Below are 21,340 nucleotides of genomic sequence, written 5' to 3' on the forward strand. Positions count from 1 at the left end.
ACACTACCAATGCTTGCCCACACCCCAAAGACAGCAGTTGACTCCCTTGGGTTCTCTAATAAACATTTAAGTACCAGGTAAATTCTTCTCTGAAATAGTGATTCTTTGGTTCTGACTAAAATATTCTCACTTAAATTTATGTCCTCTGAAAATACCCAAGTAGCTGTTAAAGTACTCTAGCAGACAGCATACCCTCTACTAATTTATATACTTTAAGGCTCAGTTAAAAATGAGTAAAATATACCAAAAAACAAAACAAAACACATAACAACACACATACACACACCACACAAACCTGTACAATCAATGAAAACTTACGTTTTGTTCTAATACATAGGTACACTATTGTGGAACAGCTAAGACAATTTTGGGACATGTCTCGCCCATGATAAACACCACCAGGGACTCTGCTCAAATGCATATTTCAGCTTTTTTGAAACCACTAAAGATGAATGGACACCAGAGTCCTGCTGCTCAGATTCTTAATCCATTAATGACCAATTAATCCATCATTAATCTGCAAAAACTAAAAGCCCCTTTGAGAGATGCCTTGAGAGAAGAGTGCCTGTCTCCTTTGGTGGGGATAATGCAAGGTGCAGAGTCACCTTGTGCCTTCGGTAGGACAGATGCTGTCCTCGGTGGCATGAGAGGTCTCCTTCCCACCCATGTATCTGAAAAAACTCATCCCTGACCCACATTGCCCAACATTAATTTCTGATCCTTTTCTCTGAAGTGATTGTATGGTACCTTCTCCTGCTTGACAGCCTGGAGTAAAATGACAGTATTAAGAAGGGGTAGAAATCTTGGAAGGGCCCTAAAAGAAGGGGGAAGGAGACATGGAGAGGGGAAGGAGCCATTCTCACATGGCTGATGACAACTGCCCTTACATTTAGGATAGGATTCATTTCTGTCCAAAGGCTTCCTTGGATTTGACTAGATTCTTTCATCATTCTTTGGATGGAGGCAAGTAATGGCCAAAAGAGAGAGCTCCTGAGATGGACCTACGGCTTGCTCAACATCAGTGGCTTCAGAAACACCCACAAAGTAGGAGAAAGAGCTGCTTGTCTCCTTACACACACACACACACACACACACACACACACACACACACATTCATTTGACAGGGGCTCAGGAGAAACTGACATCTGTCTCTAGGGTATTGGAAATTGGAACAATCAACCCAGTTCCTCACACTCTACCTTTTTGGCCTCTTACTGGAAGCTGGGCAGTGACGAGGGAGGCAATCTTTAAGGGGAGAAGACTTCAGCTGGTTTTAAAGTATTTGTGAGGGTCACACCAACAAGGACCCTCCCCCACTCCCAGTCACACTCACTCTCTACCCAGGCTGCCTTACTTTCCTTTTTGAGGCTTCCATGTGTTGATACAGACCTAATTAGGGGGAAAAGGAAAAACTTTACCAATTCTCCACACACATGCGTCTAGTTCCTAAGCTCATGAAGAGATAGTCCTTTTCCTAAGTTGTCACCAGAGTCAAAGCATGCCATTTTAGGAACTATACCCAGAACTATCCCTTGGGAGAGAGCTAAGGGTGGGGGATGGGCATAGGTGCCTCCCCAGGCACAAGGTCTGAGGTCCTCTGGCCATTGAGTCTGGACCTTAGGGCCAGGAATCTGTGTGGACAGAGGTTCACAGAGCACCGGCCTGGCTGCCCTCTCTTGGCATACCTCCTGATCTTCTCCACACGGCCTGGGTTCAGCCACAGCCCGCCGTCTAGCAACATGATTTTAGAAAAATAACAAAGCAAACATTAACGTGCCCTGCTTCGGCCCACAGAACACTGCTGGGGAGATTACTTACAAGAAGTCGTCGTTTGCCTTCAAAGGACCCCAGCAGATCGGTCACGGACTTCCTGGGACTCTGAGCGAAGTGTTTTGTGGTGGGTTTCAGGTAGCCATCCTGCTCTGTTTTCCCTACTTTTTTCTTCTTGCTCTTCTCTTTCTCCTGCCGGCTCTTTTTCTCAGCCTTATCCTTCTTCACTTGCTTTTCACTCTTGAGTAACTTGTCTGTTTTCTCGTTTTTCACCTTTTTTTTCTTCTCCTTCTCAGGTTTCTCCAGCTTTTCGTGCTTTTTGGATTCCTTTGCTTTCTGGGGGGGAATATTCCCCACCTGCAACTCGTCCTCCAGCTGAGAGGCAGTTGGCCTGCTGAGGTCGTATTTACTCTCATACTCATTGCTAAGGATTTTGTCCTGGACTTTCTTTTTGGGAGGTTTCCCCTTCGCTGGCTTGTGAGGACCTGGCACCACGTTTGGGTCCCGGTGGCCGTGCTCCCGCCGGTCGGTGCGGTTGTCCCGGAGACGGCCCGCGCCCGCCCGCGTGCTGTGCTCCGAGGCGGTGGTGGGAGGGGCAGCCGTGAAGCTCTCCAAGCTGGTGGCCTTGCTGGGCCTCCTGGTGGCCTGCAGCCTCTCCCTGTGCTGCTCCTTCCTGGGCTGGGGGTAGAGATTCTCCGAGGCCCCGGGTTCCCTGGCCGTGGCCACCTCAGCAGTTGCTGGGGGCCGGTGGGCGTCCGAGGAGGGGTGCGCCCTGGGGGTCCAGGGCCTCTGGGTGGTGGGAAAGGCCGTGGTGGTTGTCGGTCTTGCAGCCGCGGTGACCACCCGAGAGGTGGCCCGGGTCACTGTTGGCACTGCAGCAGGAGACAGGGTGGTGGTGGCCCTTGGGGTTGGAGGAGCGGGGGGAGCAGCGGCCGTGGCGGTGGCCGGCTTCCTGAGCACCTTCCCCCGAGTCTCTCTGGTCGGCGGGACTTGTGCTCGCCTCGGGTCTTCTTTTCTCTTCTCACCGCTCAGTCCTGGCCTTCCGGCTCCTCCACCATGGTTCCCCTCCTCCACCACCTGGCCCTCTACCCCAGACGCCTTACATTTTTGGACAAAACCCTTCTGCCTGATTTTCTCTATCCGGCGGATGGGGCCCTGGTCGATGATCTCATACAGGGCCTCCAGCCTGACCGGATACGGGTAGCGCTCCTCCACCTGCAGCGTCTTCTTCAACAGCACCATGCCGAACTTGCCCTTCTCCAGCTTCAAGAAGCTCATGAGCTTTGGGACGAGGTTGGGGTCCAGGGGCTGCTCCAGGACGCGGCCCTCGCTGGTGATCCTGCGCACCTTGCCTCCTTCCTCGCCGGCCTGGTGGAACAGCACGATCTGCTGGATGTGCCTCTCGGCCAGCTCGCAGTACACATCGTCCTTCAGGAGACTCATCATCAGGCGGTAGTAGCCTTCCGAGGCGTGCGGCGCCGAGATGACCCACACCCTGTTCTTCCCTGCGAAGCTGGCGAGGATGTTGGGAGAGCTGGACCCAGAGGGGAAGCGCAACACTCTGGAACGGGCTGAGGACCCCTCATCTCGGATCATGTCACGGGGAGAGCTCGGGGCTCCTGGTCTCTGCTTCGGTCTCGCCGGGGCTCCACTGCCGCGCGGCCGGGCTGGTGGGGCTGTTGCGGGGGCCACCCTCAACACGGGCACACTCCTCCTTCTTTGGAGAGGCGGAAGCTTTGGTTCTTCCACAGTGGTTCTCTCAAGTCCCTGAGCCTTCCCTGTGTGCCTCAGAAGCCGAGCTGGCCTTCTGTGGACGGGGGAGACCAGGGGCACCTTCCGCCCTCCGTGGCTCCCTCTATGCATGGCATGGAGGTGGGGTTCTGATCCGCACACCAGCCACATTGCCAGCAGCATGGTAACACTGAGTCCCATTCTCCATGTCATTGTGCAATCCACTTTGAAAGGCAGCGGGGTCAAAAGACAGAGAGGGGGGAGGGGGAGTAAAAAAAAAAAAAAAAGAAAGAAAGAAAGAAAGAAAAGAAAATCATTTAATTGCAAACAGAACTGGGCATTTTTCTCTTTCTCTATCTTGGCCAAGGGGTGGGGGAAGGGATGGTGAGAGAAAAAGGAAGGAGGTCAGGGAATGGAAAATAGGATGAGATCCTGTTGCTTTTAAACCCCTGCAATTTGTTAGTGCTTAACAGAGACAGTTCCATTAAGCAGGAAACCCAGCTCAGTTCCCCATTCAGCCTGTGTGCACCGTTTCCACGGGCTCTCTGATGCTCCAGAGAAAAGGCACACTGAGCACGTTAATGATGACAACATTCCTATTTCATTTCTTCAAATAAGCAACAAAGAAACAAACAAACACACCAAAGACAGGAAAGATTACACACTTACATGGTGGCTCATGGAGATGGAATGCAGAGGGTTTAAAAGGCAATCTGAAGTGTGGTCCCAGGACAGTTTTCTAGATGAAATACTTTTCCTCCCAAGCCTCTTTCTCCTTTGCAGGCTGAGCGGTACAAAGGGGGGTGTGCTGCAACTCCAGCTCCCAAAGGCGCCACCGACCCACAGCCTGTCCTGACCTGAGGGCTGAGCTGCTTTCTTCTTTCCTCTGGCTGTCTTTTCACCTTCTTGACAAGTAGGATGAGGTGAAAGGAGCTGTCCTTGTAAGTCTTTGCTTCTCCATTTGTCTGTAGTTTCTGCTCGGTCTCGTGTGTCTGTGTGTGCCAGTCCCCTGTGCCGACAACACAGGGCGCCCCTGGAAGTGGAGTCCCAGCTAGTCCTGAATCTTGCTCTTTCTCTCTTTAGAGTTCCAGGATCCTTCTTATCACCCTTTCCCCCACAGTCTGGCTTACTCCCTTTGTTTCCAAGCGTAAAAGCACTGGGATTAATATGTTTTCCAGGCTGAGGGAAAACACAGGAATGTGATGTTGAAAAAGACTTTTTTCTTTTCCTGCGCTTCTCTCCTCCCTTTATTTCTCCCCACCTTTTTTTTTTTTTTTTTCCTCCTCTTTTCCTTCTCCTTTTTCTTCTTCCTCTTGCCTGGACTCGGTCCCAGAAATGCCAGGACAACCTCAGTTTTGATCCAAACCAAACTCAAACAACAGCAGCCGCTGGAAATCAAGGAAACTTCACTAAGAATTTAACAGATCAGCAAAACACCACCTCCTTCTCACTTCAGCACGTTGAGAGTGGACTCTCGGTGGGGAAGGGGAGGGCTGCTCTTTGGGGTGGGGGAGAGTTTTGAAACACTACCCATCATCATAAATCACTTTAGAATAGGATGGCTGAGGACTTAACCCCTTCCTTGCCAGGAAGGATAGTTTCCCTTCCTGTCTGTACTCACATTGTACTTTGGAAAGGGAAAATTCTCAGATTTCTGCATCTGGCTGCTTGGCTTTCCTAGAGACAGATACTCGTTTGGCTCAGGGTGCTTGGCTGCACATCCACAGACAGTATATATATTTATAGTTCCATGTGTATATTTTTATCTCTTTCTCCCTGTTTCATGTGTTTAGTTTGAGGTTGGAAAAGCCCGTGGAAAACATGACTGGGTTGTTTTTATTTTATGCTAATTGGGGATCATATTACTGAGTTCTTGTTCCTAGTTTTCTCTTTGGCATGGAAGGAAGCTGGTAAAAGGTTAGAAATGCAAGCAATGGCTGCTGTTCTCCTGAGATTGTGATTGGTCATTACATCAGGAGAAGGGCATTATGATCTCTAGTTCTGGGCTCTGGCTAGAGACGCTAGGCTAAGAGAGAGCTTCCTCAGAGAACATGATCGTGTGTCTGGGGGTGTGGGGGGGTATAGTGCAGTATTGTGCTCCCAGAGGCTTCTGCTGTCTGGAGGGTTTTAGGCAATCCTTAGAAGTTGTCATATCAGGTTCCAAAGGAGAGACTGAGACAGCTCTGTGCATCCACCTCCTGGACCTGCCAGGGGGATTTAGCTCTTGGTGGTGAGAGAAGGCGCCTCGGGGTATACAGATATTTAGCCCGGTCTCTGAAAGAGCACCATTCAATTGGGATTAACGGCCATAGACAGTGGTGAACCAGGATTCTCAAAACCCTCCTTCAAGCTAGGTTGTGTTAATGGTTACCCTCACTGGTTCCTAATTGCCACCCCCTTGATCAGTCCCATCTCCGACTGGTCACATTTACCTTTCCTTCACACAAACTCCCAGCACTGAATTAAAGACCTGTAGGGGATTGAATGTAGGGTTCTCAGCCCACAGCTTCAAGACCAAGGTGTGCCAAGAGGGAAGACTCTCCTGTGAAGCCCTTTCTGACACTTGTGAGTACAGTAACAAAGGTGAACTTCAGACAGAGACTCTGTATCTACTGGGGTTGGGGAAGACTCCCCCTTTCATGGGATTCACCTGTTAAGTTGATCAAATAAATGCCTCTGCTAAGTTGGAAGTCCTAGATGTTATTTTCTTTCTCACATCATAATGTGTTCCACATCTATCCCTTACTGAGCTTTCTTCTTTCCTTCTCTTTTACTTTTGTCTTTTCCCTACTAATAACGCTACCATTTATTGTGCGTTTTCACATGCATCCCTGGGCCTGGTGCTTTTGTATCTTCCTTTATCTAACCCTCATAGCATCCCTACAAGGTAGGGGGGATGACCCCCATTTTACAGATGAACAAATTGAAGCTTAGTAAGTTTAAATAAATTTCTCAACATCGCACGAATGGTAAGCGGTAGCTCTGAAATTTGAACCCAGATTTAGAACTATTTACCCAGCATTATGCTATCCTGTCTCCCTCTTTCATTTTCTCCCCATGCTTTCTCTGTTTTCCTCTTCCTTCCTTTTTGTGTTTCTCATATTCAGAGAGAAGTATTATTTGTTTTCTCAGCCAGAGTACTTATAATTTTAGAGTGCTGCTTTCTGGAATAACTAACAGTACTTCTTGACTTTCTTAATAGGTTCTCAAAGTCTTTCATCCTCTTTCTTAAACATCCCATGCCTTTAAGCAACCTCCTAACGATGTGTACCACATTTGCCCCCTGTGCACTGGTAAAGTTGAAATACAGTCAGTTTTGCCATGGGGAATTGACCCAGAGGGGAAGCCAGCCCAACCCTGAGCTGTGTGTGTCTTCGTGGGGCTTTCTTCCCTTCTGTGAGCTCCACTAGATGGCGCGCAAACCACGTAGGCGGAGGAGGACCGACTCAGTGCCTCCCCAGAGCTATCTGCCCCCCACCTTCCCGCACACACGCACTGCCAGAGTGGGGCTTCTCCTGCCTGTTAGGAATTTTTCAACCTCAATACCTAAAGCCTTCCCTGAGACCTTAAGAGTCCAGGGAGCACATACTTAATAAAAGCAATTAGGAAACAAGTGAGAATCCACAGCTTTCTGGAGAATCGTGTACTGATACATGGTTTGCAAAGATTCTCAATTTCTAGTCCAAGATTTAAGAGCTCTGTATTAAAAAGTCTTCCACGGAGATATTTCCATTTTTCTATAACCTAAAAAAGAAACAGTGACCCATTAACTGAGAAGAGAGATTTGAAAGAGATGGATGCTGAGGCAGATGGGGGTAAAAGGAATACAAGTTTAAAGTGGACTTTAGAAATGCTAGTTTGGGAATTCACTGTGTTGAAACCGCCTGACACCCGTTGCACAGTAATTTGGAGGGAGGAAAGGAAATGAATGAGCAAAACAGAATGGCTTTGGAGACACAGTGTTGGGAGTAGTTATTTGATGAATGTGGGAGTGAATGTAAGGAGGCATCCAGAAGGAGGTGTGCTAACTGGTCAGACCCACACTGACCTAAAGCTTCAGCAACCTGGGACCAAGACTTGGGAAAATAGCAGAGCTGTTTTATCCACATCTTTGTGGCAGAGGCATGGAATGGCGCGTTGAGGTTACTGCTGGGTGTTTTTCATTTTTATTTGCAGACCTTAATCAAATGTTCAGTCTTAAGAATGAAGACCACATTTGTGTCTTTCAGAATGCAAAGGAATTCTCCTCTTTCTCAGTATTCAAAGGGTAGGACAATGAAAGAAATAAACAACAGGGTCCAGGGAAAAGCCAGGGATGTGTTAATTCAGGATGCTGCCAGTCCAAAGAAGCTCTGAGACAGGGTAATTCCCAACAAAGAAACACTCTAAAATTGTCCCTGGAATGTCAACAGGGTCACATGTTTGATCCAAAATTGATGAATATGTGTATTTAAAAAAGTAAAATAAAAATAATTATTTGATAAGATAATGTCCCAAACTATTGGGAAACGGTTATTAATATTCTTTTTATTCATTTTTTTAAATTGCTTTAGAGTTTGTCCGGGGAGACTTAAAGGCACTTTTTTCCCCAAGCGGAAGGTTATTTAATTAAGAGAATGTTGAACTCCTAATAAGAACAAGTAGAAAGATCTTGCTATTAAGGAAGATTAAGGAAGATTAAGGAAATAAGTGAATCACCTAATGGCTCATTTTAAATCTTTGAGGTCAATGATTTGAAATTTAGGTCCATATTGGTTGTCATTCTGTCTGTGCAAGAGGTGTAAATTTGTGGGCATATCAATTTGCTGCTTGGGAAGGGATAGACAGTACCTTGTTAAAAGTCTTAACCATTGGCCATGTAATGCATGCAAAAGATTTCTAGCAATCAGGTTTAAAGAGGCAAATTCTAGTTACTCTGCTCTTCACACCTTTGTATATAGCGAAGAAGAGATCAGTGATCCATTTTTTTTTCCCTTCTTTCAGCTATTCTCTCAAATATTTGCCAAGAGTGTAGACTTTGTATCAGGAGTGATACAGGACCAGGCAGTCTCTTCCCTTTAGAAACTCACAGCCCATTGGAAAAGATAAACAATTTTCAATTATACTTGCACAGCGATACCACCAACTTCCTCTTCGTGTAAAGATTCAGTGCTGACTATGGCTACAGCCAATATGCACAGAGTCCATTCCTGTTGGAAACTTTGCTCCTTCAGTTCCCCCAGAAAGAGGCTTCCCATGGCAGCCACTGCATGACACTGGAAAATCTTGCTTGGTATGTTCCATTGGCTCTAGAGTCCCCTAGAGTCTACATGAGTCTAGATACTCTGTGTGGCAGGAGGTGCTGGATTGCCTGACCGCCCTTTCATCCTCGTTTTCCAGTCCCCATCTTAGTTCTGTCTTCTGCACTGGCTCTGCTAAGATTGCCCCATCTTTCACTTGTAATTTCTCTGTATTGTGCCTGCACTCTGGGTTTTGATCACATCACTCAGGATACCACCTTACATAAGGAGGGGCTAACCAAGAGGATGGCAATGCACTCATTCAACAGATATTTATTCAATGCCAGGCATTGCTCTAGTCACAAGAGTTATAGCAATGAGCACTCCCTGACCTCATGGAACCTATATGCCAGTGGTAGGAAACAGGCAATAAGGATATGAATAAATAAATGAATAAACAAACCTGTACCCAGATAAGTGCTTGGAAGAGATTTTTTTTTTTTTTTTTAAAGAGAAGGGAGTAAAAGGTGATGAATGGAGTGTGGCCATTTTTAAATAGGGCTCGAGGATAATGGTCCTAAGGGAAGCTAGGGGAGCTAGTCACTCAAGTGTTGGGGGAGGGGAAGAACATTCTAAGCGGAGGGAACAGCAGGTACACAGGCACTGAAGCAGACTCTTATGCAAGTGTATCCCAGAAGAGCAATGTTTGAAGGCTTTTAAGCAAGGATGTCACAAGAACTGAATATAATATGAAGTGATTACTAGGGGGGCTACATGGCAAATAGACAATGGCAGCAGGGAGACCAGTTAGGAAGATACTGCACTAGAGCAAGTAGATGGTGTGGTAACTTAAATTAGGCTGCTAGTAGGAGTACAGGTGCAGAAAAATCATCCTCTCTGGCATATATTTAAAAAATTTTTTTTTAATGTTTATTTATTTTTGAGACAGAGAGAGACAGAGCATGAATGGGGGAGGGGCAGAGAGAGAGGGAGACACAGAATCTGAAACAGGCAGAGCACAATGTTTAAAAGATGAGGGGTCAAGGTCATAGAGGAGGGGCAGCTGTAGGAGGAAGGCATTGTGTTTGATAGATCGGTGCTGTTTTCCGCTGCCCCACAGCTTGAATCACATGTTGCCTCTGACCCTTTCTCTACAGGTCCTCACCTCACATGTCCACATTCAGCTCATTTCTCAGTGTCAAGGTGTTGTACTCTGTCTTCTACACCATCCTCTGAGAAGCTCCAACACAAACCACTCTCCTCTCTCTGAGAAGGTATTCCATAGAACGTCACTCTTCTCATTGTTTTTTACTTTAAATATGGGCTCTTGTTCTTGCAAGCACATCTTTAAGCTCCTGAAAACCTGGAGTAGTCCTACACTTATTTTGCATCCTTCTTAGCACCCTGCATGTAGTTATGGCACAAAAATTGTACCAATATAATACAGTGAGAGGCAGAGAGAGCAAGACTCTAGAAGGCAATCCAATGGTAACTTATCCCCTTGAAGTAGGAAAGAACAGAAGAAAATAATCTATACTGCTAATGAACCAGAGGACCACTTTATCTCTATTTATTGAATAATAATAGAAGAAACAGAAAACATTGAACTATATAAGTCATTAATTGAAACCTTATACTTGCATTGACTTATGGAATTGTGAAATTAAAGCAAAATTTTATGTGAAGTAATATAAATCTTCATTTTATTTGTTCATTCATTCATTCATTCACTTATTCATTCAAAAACTGTTTATGGAGCACCTTTTTATGTGTCAAACATTATTCCAATGTTAGGAATACAGCAACATGCAAAAGTCTCTGCTCTCATGAAACTCACATTCTATTGAGAGATTCTATTCAGTTTTCTCAAGTAGAGAAAAATAATGTAGGGAAAAGTAATAGCATATAAAGGAAGAAAGGTACTCTTTAAGATGGGGTGATCGGATATTACCAACTGCTAGCCTTATCGAAGTGGTTGTATGCTACACATAAAGGAATCTTTAGCATATCTTCAACTTGATCAATTCTTCAGCCTCTGAAGTTGGAATTGACTTTTAGTTATAGCCTGAAGATTCTAGAAGCCAAGTCTATTGAATAGTCTATTTGGTAGATGACCAAATTGTATATTTCCAGTTGGGGTCAAAATAATAGATGACTATAAAGAAGTAAGTTTTGGAGCACCTGGGAGGCTCATTCAGTTAAGTGTTTGACTCTTGACTTTGACTCAGGTCATGATCTCACAGTCTGTGAAATGGAGCCCTGTGTTGGGCTCTGCACTGACAGTGTGGAGCCTGCTTGGGATTCTCTCTCCCTCTCTCTCTGCTCCTCCCCTGCTCTTTGTCTCTCTCTCTCTCACACACACAAAACAAATAAATAAACATTAAAAAAAAAAAAAAGGAATGTTTTCTTCATGCTTCATTAACTGGATTTGGAAGAAATATAAAAAAGGAATTTTAAAAATTCTCTGAGTGTCTGACATAGAATAAGTATTTCTTATGTGTTTCACTGAATAAATAATTGAAATATCACTATCTATAGTCTCCCAAGATGTTTGCTTTGAAGTCAATAATATGAATTTGGACTCCACTGTTTTCTAAAAAGTCACATTAGTTTCTAGTCACATCTCTGTTTAAAAATTATATTGTTATGGCTTAAATATTTTTAACCAAAGTCTGTTGCAAAAAATTTCAGGATAAAGATCAAATACAATGTGGTCTTCAAAGTGAGTTAAAAAGTTCAAAGCAAAATTCATTCTGAATATGTTAACAGGTAACATTCCAAAGCTTTAAATGTTATTTTTATTTAAAAGTTAAGTATGGAAAATAAAAGCGTGTGGTTCCTTTTCAAGTAATTTGTAATAGTGGATTTTGACAGAAGTCTTGGCATAACTATGGGGAAAATTCAATCAGTGCAAATAAATGTTGGTAAGTAACTGCATCAAAAACAAGAGAAACAACTTCGATTCCTTTTTCCCCCACCAAATTCCTGGTTGGAGAACAGTTCTTAGGTGGAAATATATGAATGTATGAGTGTATGGAGATTTGATACGTTCATTGGATAAGATTTGTTTTGCCTATGAAAAGGTAGTACAAAATTTGAAGCCAAACAAAACTTAGATTCGAATCCCTGGTTCACTGCTCACTAACCATGTGATGTGGACAAGCTGTCAACCTCCCTGAACCCCAGTGTCTTCACCTATAAAAATGTGAAAGCTATTTTTTATATAAATAATAGGGTTAATTTTTTTTTCTAATAATGATTTTATTAGAGTGCTTTGTGGTTCAAATAACAGAAAATCCATAGCTAACTGCTGTAAACCACAGAGAATTTGTTAGCTCACACAAATAAAGTATCTCAAAGTAGGGCAATCTTCTGGGTTGATTTGCCCCAGGAGTTCTCAATTTTTGTTTGTTTGTTCATTATGGTAACATATAGACAACATAACATTTACCATTGCTACGATTTTTAAGTGTACAGTTCAGTGGCATTAAATGCACTCACGGTGTTGGGCAACCATCACCACTGTCTATCTTCAGAACTTTTTCATCTTCCCAAACTGCAACTCTACCCATTAAACAATAGCTTTCCGTTGCCCCTCTTTCCTCAGTCCTTGGAAACCACTATTTTACTTTCTGACTCTATGAATTGAACTGTGGATGGCTTTTAATGTATGAGATGTGCCTACCACAATACTAATACTCAGCTAATCGGGGGGAACAGGGAATGGTGCCCACACAAGAACAGCCATAAACTCGGGCTTCTAGCCTAAGGCAAAGGGCTACTAGAACAATGTGGAAAGGAATTAAAGGGTCAGACGGAAATGCTAAGGACCAAACACAAAGAGAAATGGTTAAACACTGGAAGAGGACTCACTGATTATTTTGTGCGAATCTGTTGTGAAATCAGAAGCCAGAGTAATCTGTACACTTTGTGTCTTCTGTTGGCTTCCACCTCTACAGCAGCAAAAGTCTTCTGATTGGTTTTCTGGCCACCAGGTTCATCCTTCCAATCTATCCCATAAGTGGTTGTAACTATAATTTTCCTCAAGCATCAATATTTCATTTCTGCTGCAAATTCCTCCACAGTGAGCAGAGAACTTTAGTGAGAAAACTCAAGCCTCCCCTGGCCTACAAGTGAGCTGAAAAATAGGCACTTATTCTAGCAGTAACCACAGAAATCTGCTGATGGGCACTGATTCTAGCAGTATCAATGGAAATCTGCCAATGGTGTGAAATCGGATCAAGCTGGAAGCAGTCGTGAGACTGTATGGACTGCAGTATGATATCTGAGTGGAGCTTGGGACCCTGAGATTTCCTTTTGCAAATAAGGTTTTGAACTTTAACCAACAGATGAGTATGAAGGTGCCCTACATGGGCAAGAGGAATGCATGACCTCATGGCCATGGTCTTCAGAAGAAAACCACTTGATGGTTTGAATATGAGCTGCACAAAATGCAAGTATTTATGAAACTCCCCAGACACGTCTTACAGAGGACAGTAAATAGTCAATATCCCCATGTACAAGGGACATAAGAGCCCCAGAGCCTCTGCTTCCAATTAAAGACCAGTGCAGTTGCACTGGAAATTGAGCAGTGATTCCATTACTTAAGGGTTATAATTATAAAAAAGTATTCCTGAGTGTAAACTTGGAATAAGATAGAAATAATTTTATACTATGTTGGACCTAAATTAACCTGGCTATACTTAAAACTTAACAAGAGGAAAAAGGCAGTAAAGAAAATTATGCCTTTAATTTTATTTTTGGAAATAATTTATTTGATTTTTAAAATATTGTAGCTTCATTTTATCTTTAATTTAAACATTGTATCAAAATAGATGGGCATTAAAACATGACACATGTACACCTGTCCATGGTAATATGTCTAAGTTACCAGGATTTCTGTATCAGTGAGTGGTTATAGTGAAAATATAGCAAAAAAAATGTTTCAAATCCAGAGGTTATTTTTTTTTGATGTTTATTTATTTTTGAGAGATAGCATGCACAAGTGGGGAAGGGGCAGTGAGAGAGGAAGACAGAGGATCCAAAGTGGGCTCTGTGCTGACAGCAGAGAGCCCAATGAGAGACTTGAACTCATGAATTGCGAGATCATGACTTGAGCTGAAGTGGATGCTCATCCAACTGAACCACCCAGGCACCCCTAAATCCGGAGGTTATTTTTAAGAGTTTTTTTGAAAAACAAGTATTTTATTATGTTTAAGTGTTTAATATTCACCCAGTTTATTGAAATGACACGAGTACTTAGAGATTTGAAACTATTTGTTTTGTAGATATTCAGAGCATGACAGTCTAACAGATGCTTAAAAGAACAATTTCTTTTCTGTGTTTTCAACTGTAGTATAGCCAGCTAAATGTTCACCCAACTATTCAATTTACGTCCATGGAAAAAATAACCCAGTTGATGTTTTTTCTTCCCTTTCCCCACTGTGTTTTTCCAGCATCCTGACAGCTGAACTTTCACATGCCCAAGTAGTAGATAAGATTTCAGCTTACTATAAGGAAAATGTTCTAAATATAAGAGCTGTTCAATCATTAAGAGAGATGCCTGGGGAAGCAGCACGCTCCCTCCCGCACAAAGTGTTAAAATAAGGGCTCCTTAGCCGAGCATTTAAACATTAGGTAAGTGGCTAACCCAGGTGGATATTTAGCCTTGAAGACTCTGGGAGTCTATGGTTACTATAATGACCATGTATAAATTGAAGCAGTAATTTCCCTGGCTTATTTTTTGGGGAAAAAAATTATGTGAAATACTTATGATCAGAATGGTTATCTAAAGACACGAGGTAGAGAAGCAAGTGTCATAATAACACAAAAGTAGTGGACTGTCCACTTAACAAAGTTAGTTTCCAAACGTTCGTCTCCACATAACAACTTTGCCCATCAATTACCATCTTTATCTAACAAGAAATACTGAAGAACTACTCAAGTTCCATGCAGACATATTAATAAATGAATCTGGCAGAAGACAAAATCAGCAAGCATGAAAAAATGATTGGTACTTCATATGAAAATTATTTGGAAATAGGTCTTTCAGAAAATCAATTAAGCCATTTAAAAGTCATTGAATAGACTTAAAAGTGTGATCCTCATTGGGACTGTGCTATAAAAGTCCACTGTGAAGTGATGGGTACTAGGTCACGTTATGCAGTTTGGTTGGGAAATTTTACTCTCCCCCAAATCAAGGGCTGAGTCATTCATTCATCATCCAAAGAATGTAGTGCACATTTGCAATTATAACTCAATTGAAAACTAAAATGAAATAAACTATATATTTTTTCTCTTAGATTTCAAGATAAGGTTGCAAACAAACTTTGAACTATTTGCTATGACATTTAGTACTTTTTGAGATAGATTAATTTGGGTGGATTAATTTTCTTTCAGGATTAAATTTTTGTTGAGCCATAAGGACTTCTTGTATTTTCAAAGGGAGCTCCTTAAAAGAATCTGAAAACAAACATATACAATGAGAGGCACTGTATTAATAAAATTTAAGAAATTATTTAAACTTTTCCACCTTACACAAATCCATAGTAGAAATAGCAGAGGTATATCAACTTAAAAGGAAAAAGTCTAAGCCTGTTGTGTCATAAGTTTCTGTAGATGTCTAAGATAATTCGACTAATCAATTATACCAAAAAAACCCAGTTTATACAAGGCAGGAAGCATACCCTGGGATCTCTGTCACTGAATGCAATTATGGGTGACATTTTTAGGTGATTCAGCATACCAAGACTCAGGTGTTTGCTTCTAAACGAGGTCTATGCCAGCTCTGCCTGTGATGTCTGCTCCATGAATCATAGCTTGGTCTCTTGAACTACTTCTAGTGTTTTGGGGTCTAGCACATAAGTCTGAGTGCCTATTGGAATTCATTTCCACTCTAAAAGTCCTCACAGGTATTACCTGGTTTTTAAAGTAAAATTAACTCTACCCCAAGTGAAATGCCAGGAAAAGTTGTCCTGGACATGCACAACCTCTCGTTTACTCAAAGCCAGCTTGCTCCTTCCCTCATTACAGAGTATTGCCCCAGGAGAGATCCAGGAGATCAAGTAATCCTGATACTGAGATGGAGGTTCAAGTCTTCTCATAGTTGAGCTAGAAAGACTTTGGAGGCAGTTTCAGACAAGATAAGAGACACAAATATAGACTAGAGCCTAAAGACCAGTCCAAATAACCTGTTAAGACTTTTCTGGCATCTTCCTTGACCTTTATAGAGCTCATAATTTCACACCTTGGCTCTAAACACACTGGCCTTTGGGCCAAAGCAGCAAGGTGAAGCTTTTGAAGAACTGGCCTTCAGGTGGTCTTCTCCATGGTAGGAGATTTCTACTTCCTTGCTCACCATTGGGAGAAAGGCTTAACCTCTGGCTGCCTCCCTTTCTTACATAATCTGTTCATCACAAGGCCCAACCCTAGTTGCTGGTTGCTTATTTGGATGAAGAGAATTTTAAATCTTTTTAAATTCTTTAAAAGCTTATGTAGATGGCTTAGTGTCATTTTCTTCTATGTTGGTAAATTCATACCAGTTATGTCAATTTAATGTGAAAGTTTTTGTATGAAGTAATAGTATTACCCTCTTGCTACCTATCTTGCTCCTACTCAATTAATTCTCCTTGCCTTGGGAATAGGAAGCTCAGCCCCATGTTTGCCCCTGGCTCTGAACAAACCCAGTGCAAGCTCTGAGAGCTCTGTGGGACATACCAAGACAGTGTCTCACACTCTCTGGAGTTCATCATGGAAATGTGATAAAGATTAGAAATATGCAGACCTTTCTCTGTGTCCGCCTTCCAAACACCCTGTGAGGGCTGGCAAAAAATGTCCTTATTCTCCAAATATTCGCTGGCATGTATTTGTGCAGTAAAATTATGTTTGGGGTTTGCAGTTGGACTTTTTAAATGAACATCTGTTATTCTCTTTCAGTCCAGAGGTTCTGAACCCAGCTGGGCAGGGCAGCTTGGCTCCCTCCACCACCTCTGCAGAGCCACACATGGAGCCTGTCATCTGTCAGCTGCGTGTTGATTGGATGACCAGCTGCCACTCATCTCCCACAGCTGTTTTGGCTCTGAAAGGCTCTTGGGTGTGGAGGGAGGGGATCAGGGTCAGCTTGTTCTGTGCTCGTAGCCCCATGGGAGTTCCAGAAGCAGGGATATTTCATTAAGTTGCTCTGATCAGCCATTACTGAATGCTAAATTCACAACCCTGAGTGGGTGTGAAACAGGGTCCGGTGTGTACCTTTTAGAATGGTGAGTCATAGCAGCTTAGTTTTTGGAGCAATTGTTTTTACCTCCTGGTGTCTCTCTCGTCTATTTTGATGACATGAGATCATAGATAATGTGACCCATGCTAAGGCAAATGAGAAATGTGGTTGCAAAGAGTGCTTTGTTTTCAGCAAAGAAAAATGTTCTTTGGATCTATGAGTTCTATATTACTTGGAGAAGGAAGTTTATTTTTTACCTGTCTCAGTACCATGAACTACAAGAATACATCAAGTTCCCTAGACCACTCTGACTCTGATGGCTTCAGGACCCTGGATTTCAAGACAAAATAAAAGACTTCAAAGCTCTCTCTCCAAGCCATTCAGCAAAATTATATCAATAGTCATAACACTCCTTCTGACATGCTGTTACAAGATGATTACTCTTCCTTACTCACAGCTCCAGTCATGTTATGATCTCACTCAAAGTGCTTTCATGGCTTGCAGCTGTCAAAAATACAGGTCATTACTCTATAGCTCGGCATTCAAGGTCCTTTATGATCTGATTTCAAACTACTTGTCAAAACTCTTAATTGCCAACTACCGCCATTAACACTTCCTTCAATCTAGCCAAAATATACCACATAATGTTTCTCTGTTGCCCCTTGTCCACCCACTTCTGTGCTTTTACTTATTCTGTTTCCTGATCTCCTCAAGTCCAGATACTCCCAGTCAAGGCCAGTTCAAATACACCTGCTCCATAAAGTCTTCCCTGAGCCTTCTCAATCAAGCTCACCTCTGCCCTCTCCAAATACCCAATTACTTTCTCCTCCCTCTCTCAAAGCACTTTTTAGGACTTTCTGCCCAGAATAATAGCCCACAGTGCCCAGTTGTCCTACCTTCCCCCAGGACAGGCAGACAAAACCCATGTCCAGTTAATGTTTGTACTTGCCGTAGGGCCTTGCAAATATCAGGTGCATGGTCAACTTTTGTTATAAATACAGAAATGGACATTTGTAGAGAGCTTTATAATGTCCAAAGTGGATTCACATTCATTAATTCACTTGATTCTCATAAATGAAAGTACAAAGAACAGGTGTTCTTTTTATTACAAATGAGGAGAAAAGAAAGGGAACTAATTTTTAGTCAGAATTAACTTTTACTTATTTATCAAACCATTATTTGTGTCGTTCTTATGTCTGCCTTTTCTGCCATATTAGAAACCCCACGAGAGCAGGAACCATGTCTGTTTTTTCACTGACGTATTTCCAGTGCTTGCACATTGCCAAACATAGTGTAAGAAAGCATTAAACATTGCTGAATGGAGTGAATACTACAAGATAAGCCGTAGACTGAATGTTTTGTGTATACTCTTTTACTCTCACAGTTGGGGTCATCTCTTTTTTACAAGCAAGGAAATATAATCTCTAGGCTACACAGTACTTGTGTGTGTAGCTGAAATTGAAACCCAGTTTTCATGATTACAGATATCATGTCTTTTCCATCACACCATCAACCTTCTATGAAGGGCCTTTGTCTTTCCTTTGTTTGTTTTTCACTTTTAATTGTTTTATAATTCTATAGGAAGAAATTTTCAAGAATTACCTTAACTTTTAAATATTTATCTCTGTTAATTATAGATATCATAGTTACAAAATAGTGAATAAGTTAATAGTCATAGTTACAGAGTCCAACAGTATCATTGTGTGAGGGTAGATGGGGGTGCACTCTTGGAAGGGAGGAAATGATTTTCTAAGGACTTCTGTACCTCTACTGTAGTTCCCTGCTTTCTTTGAAATGAAAGAGCTGTTTTGATCTAAGAGTAAAAAATAATTAAGTTCCCATCACAATTTACTTTGTCCTAAATGATCCAGATGATCATAGTTATATTTATAGTTACATTTTGATCACTGTCTCTGAAGAGAGAAAATGAACATACACAGAGCAATCTCCTCATGTCAGGACTTATGTAGATGAATAATCTGATGAGTAGGTATTATTATCAATTTTTTACAGAGGAAGACATTATTTTTAATAATGTCTTCTTTTTACATCTATTTAATTTGAAGTGAAAAATGTATGTTTGAATTGTCCAAATCTTCTCCTTTTTCTTCATGTGAAATTTGGGGAAAGATTTTCTTATGATTTAACCAAATTCTTCATATCTAAAGTCAAAAGGGGAACCTTTAACTTTGTAATTTTCTGAGTCCTCGTTCATAGTGTTTTCTTACTGTGGTTGGTGGTCAAGTCATTAGGCTTGATATGTCGTGGTTGGTTAACACAAGCATGCCACAATGAAAGTTAAATAATGCCTAATTATTATTAGTATTATTAGTATTATTATATTTTTAAATATGACTTATTGTCAAGTTAGCTAACATACAGTGTATACAGTGTGCTCTTGGTTTTGGGGGTGGATTCCCATGATTCATTGCTTATATACAACACCCAGTGCTCATCCCAACAAGTGCCCTCCTCAATGCCCGTCACTCATTTTCCTCTCTCCCCTGCTCCCTCCCCATCAACCCTCAGTTTGTTCTTTGTATTTAAGAGTCTCTTATGGTTTGCCTCCCTCTCTGAAACTATTTTTTCCCTTCCGTTCCCCCATGGTCTTCTGTTAAGTTTCTCAAGTACCACATATGAGTGAAAACGTATGGTATCTTTCTCTGACTTATTTCACTAGGCATAATACCCTCCATTTCCATCCACGTTGTTGCAAATGGCAGGATTCCATTCTTTCTCATTGCCAAGTAGTAGTCCATTGTATATATAAACTACATCTTCTTTATCCATTCATCAGTTGATGAACATTTGGGCTCTTCCCATAATTTGGTTATTGTTGAAAGCACTGCTATAAACATTGGGGTGTGTGTGCCTCTATGAATCAGCACTCCTTTATCCTTTGGATAAATTCCTAATAGTGTTATTTCTGGGTCATAGGGTAGTTCTATTTTTATTTTTTTGAGGAACCTGCTCACTTTTTTCCAGAGCGACTGCACCAGTTTGCATTCCCACCAAAGTGCAAGAGGGTTTCTGTTTCTTCACATCCTCGCCAACATCTGCTGTTTCCTAAGTTGTTAATTTTAGCCGCTCTGACCGGTGTGAGGTGGTATCTCAATGTGGTTTTGATATGTATTTCCTTGATGATGAGTGATGTTGAGCATCTTTTCATGTGTCTGTTGGCCATCTGGATGTCTTCTTTGGAAAAGTGTGTATTCATATCTTCTGCCCATTTCTTCACTAGATTATTTGTTTTTTGGGTGTTGAGTTTGGTAAGTTCTTTATAGATTTTGGATACTAACCCTTTATTCAATATGTCATTTGCAAATATCTTCTCCAATTCCATCTGTTGCCATTTAGTTCTGTTGATTGTTTCCTTTGCAGTGTAGAAGCTTTTTATCTTGATGAGGTCCCGATAGTTCATTTTTGTTTTTATTTCCCTTGCGTTTGGAGATGTGTTGAGCAAGAAACTGCTGTAGCCGACGTCGAAGAGGTTGTTGCCTATTTCCTCCTCTAGGGTTTTGATGGTTTCCTATCTCACATTAGGTCATTCATCCATTTTGAGTTTATTTTTGTGTATGGTGTACAGAAGTGGTCCAGTTTCATTCTTCTGCCTGTTGCTGTCCAGTTCTCCCAGGACAATGGCTAAAGAGACTGTCTTTTTTCCATTGGGTACTCTTTCCTGCTTTGTTGAAGATTAGTTGGCCATATATTTGTGGGTCTACTTCTGGGGTCTCTATTCTATTCTATTGGCCTATGTTTTTATGCCAGTACCATACTGTCTTGATGATTACAACTTTGTAGTAGAGGCTAGTGTCTGGGATTGTGATGCCTCCCGCTTTAGTTTTCTTTTTCAGCATTAGTTTGTCTATTTGGGGTCTGTCATGGTTCCATACACATTTTAGGATTGTTTGTTCTAGCTTTGAGAAGAATGCCAGTGCAATTTTGATTGGGATTGCATTGAATGTGTAGATTGCTTTGGGTAGTATTGACATTTTAACAATATTTGTTCTTCTAATCCATGAGCATGGAATGTTTTTCCATTTCTTTGTGTCTTCTTCAATTTCCCTCATAAGCTTTCTATGGTTTTCAGCATACAGATATTTTACATCTTTGGTTGGGTTTATTCCGAGGTATTTTATAGTTCTTAGTGCAGTTGTAAATGAGATCAATTTCTTGATTTATCTTTCTGTTGCTTCATTATTGGTGTATAGAAATGCAACCAATTTCTGTACATTGGTTTTTGTATCCTGCAACTTTGCTGAATTCATGTATTAGTTCTAGCAGTTTTCTTCTTGGAGTCTTTCGGGTTTTACACGTAGAGTATCATGTCATCTGTAAAAAGTGAAAGTTTGACCTCTTCTTTGCCAATTTGGATGCATTTTATTTCATTTTGTTGTCTGATTGCTGA

At 41.9% G+C, this 21,340-nt stretch overlaps 1 protein-coding gene across 1 annotated transcript in view; it reads right to left on the reverse strand.

Annotated features, from left to right (window-relative positions):
• The window catches only part of CCDC80 (coiled-coil domain containing 80), a 35,884-nt gene extending 30,877 nt beyond the window's left edge, over window positions 1–5,007 (reverse strand). Inside the window, exons 1-2 of the mRNA XM_078452994.2 lie at window positions 4,171–5,007; window positions 1,819–3,725 (exon numbers count right to left, since the gene is read on the reverse strand). Coding sequence (XP_078309120.1) covers window positions 1,819–3,714 — 1,896 coding nt within the window. The 5' untranslated portion in view covers window positions 3,715–3,725; window positions 4,171–5,007. The remainder of the gene's footprint in view (window positions 1–1,818; window positions 3,726–4,170) is intronic.
• Window positions 5,008–21,340: the final 16,333 nt, after the last annotated feature.

Source organism: Panthera onca, chromosome C2 (genome assembly GCF_046562875.1).
Source record: "Panthera onca isolate mPanOnc1 chromosome C2, mPanOnc1 haplotype 2, whole genome shotgun sequence".
Classification (NCBI taxonomy): domain Eukaryota; kingdom Metazoa; phylum Chordata; class Mammalia; order Carnivora; family Felidae; genus Panthera; species Panthera onca.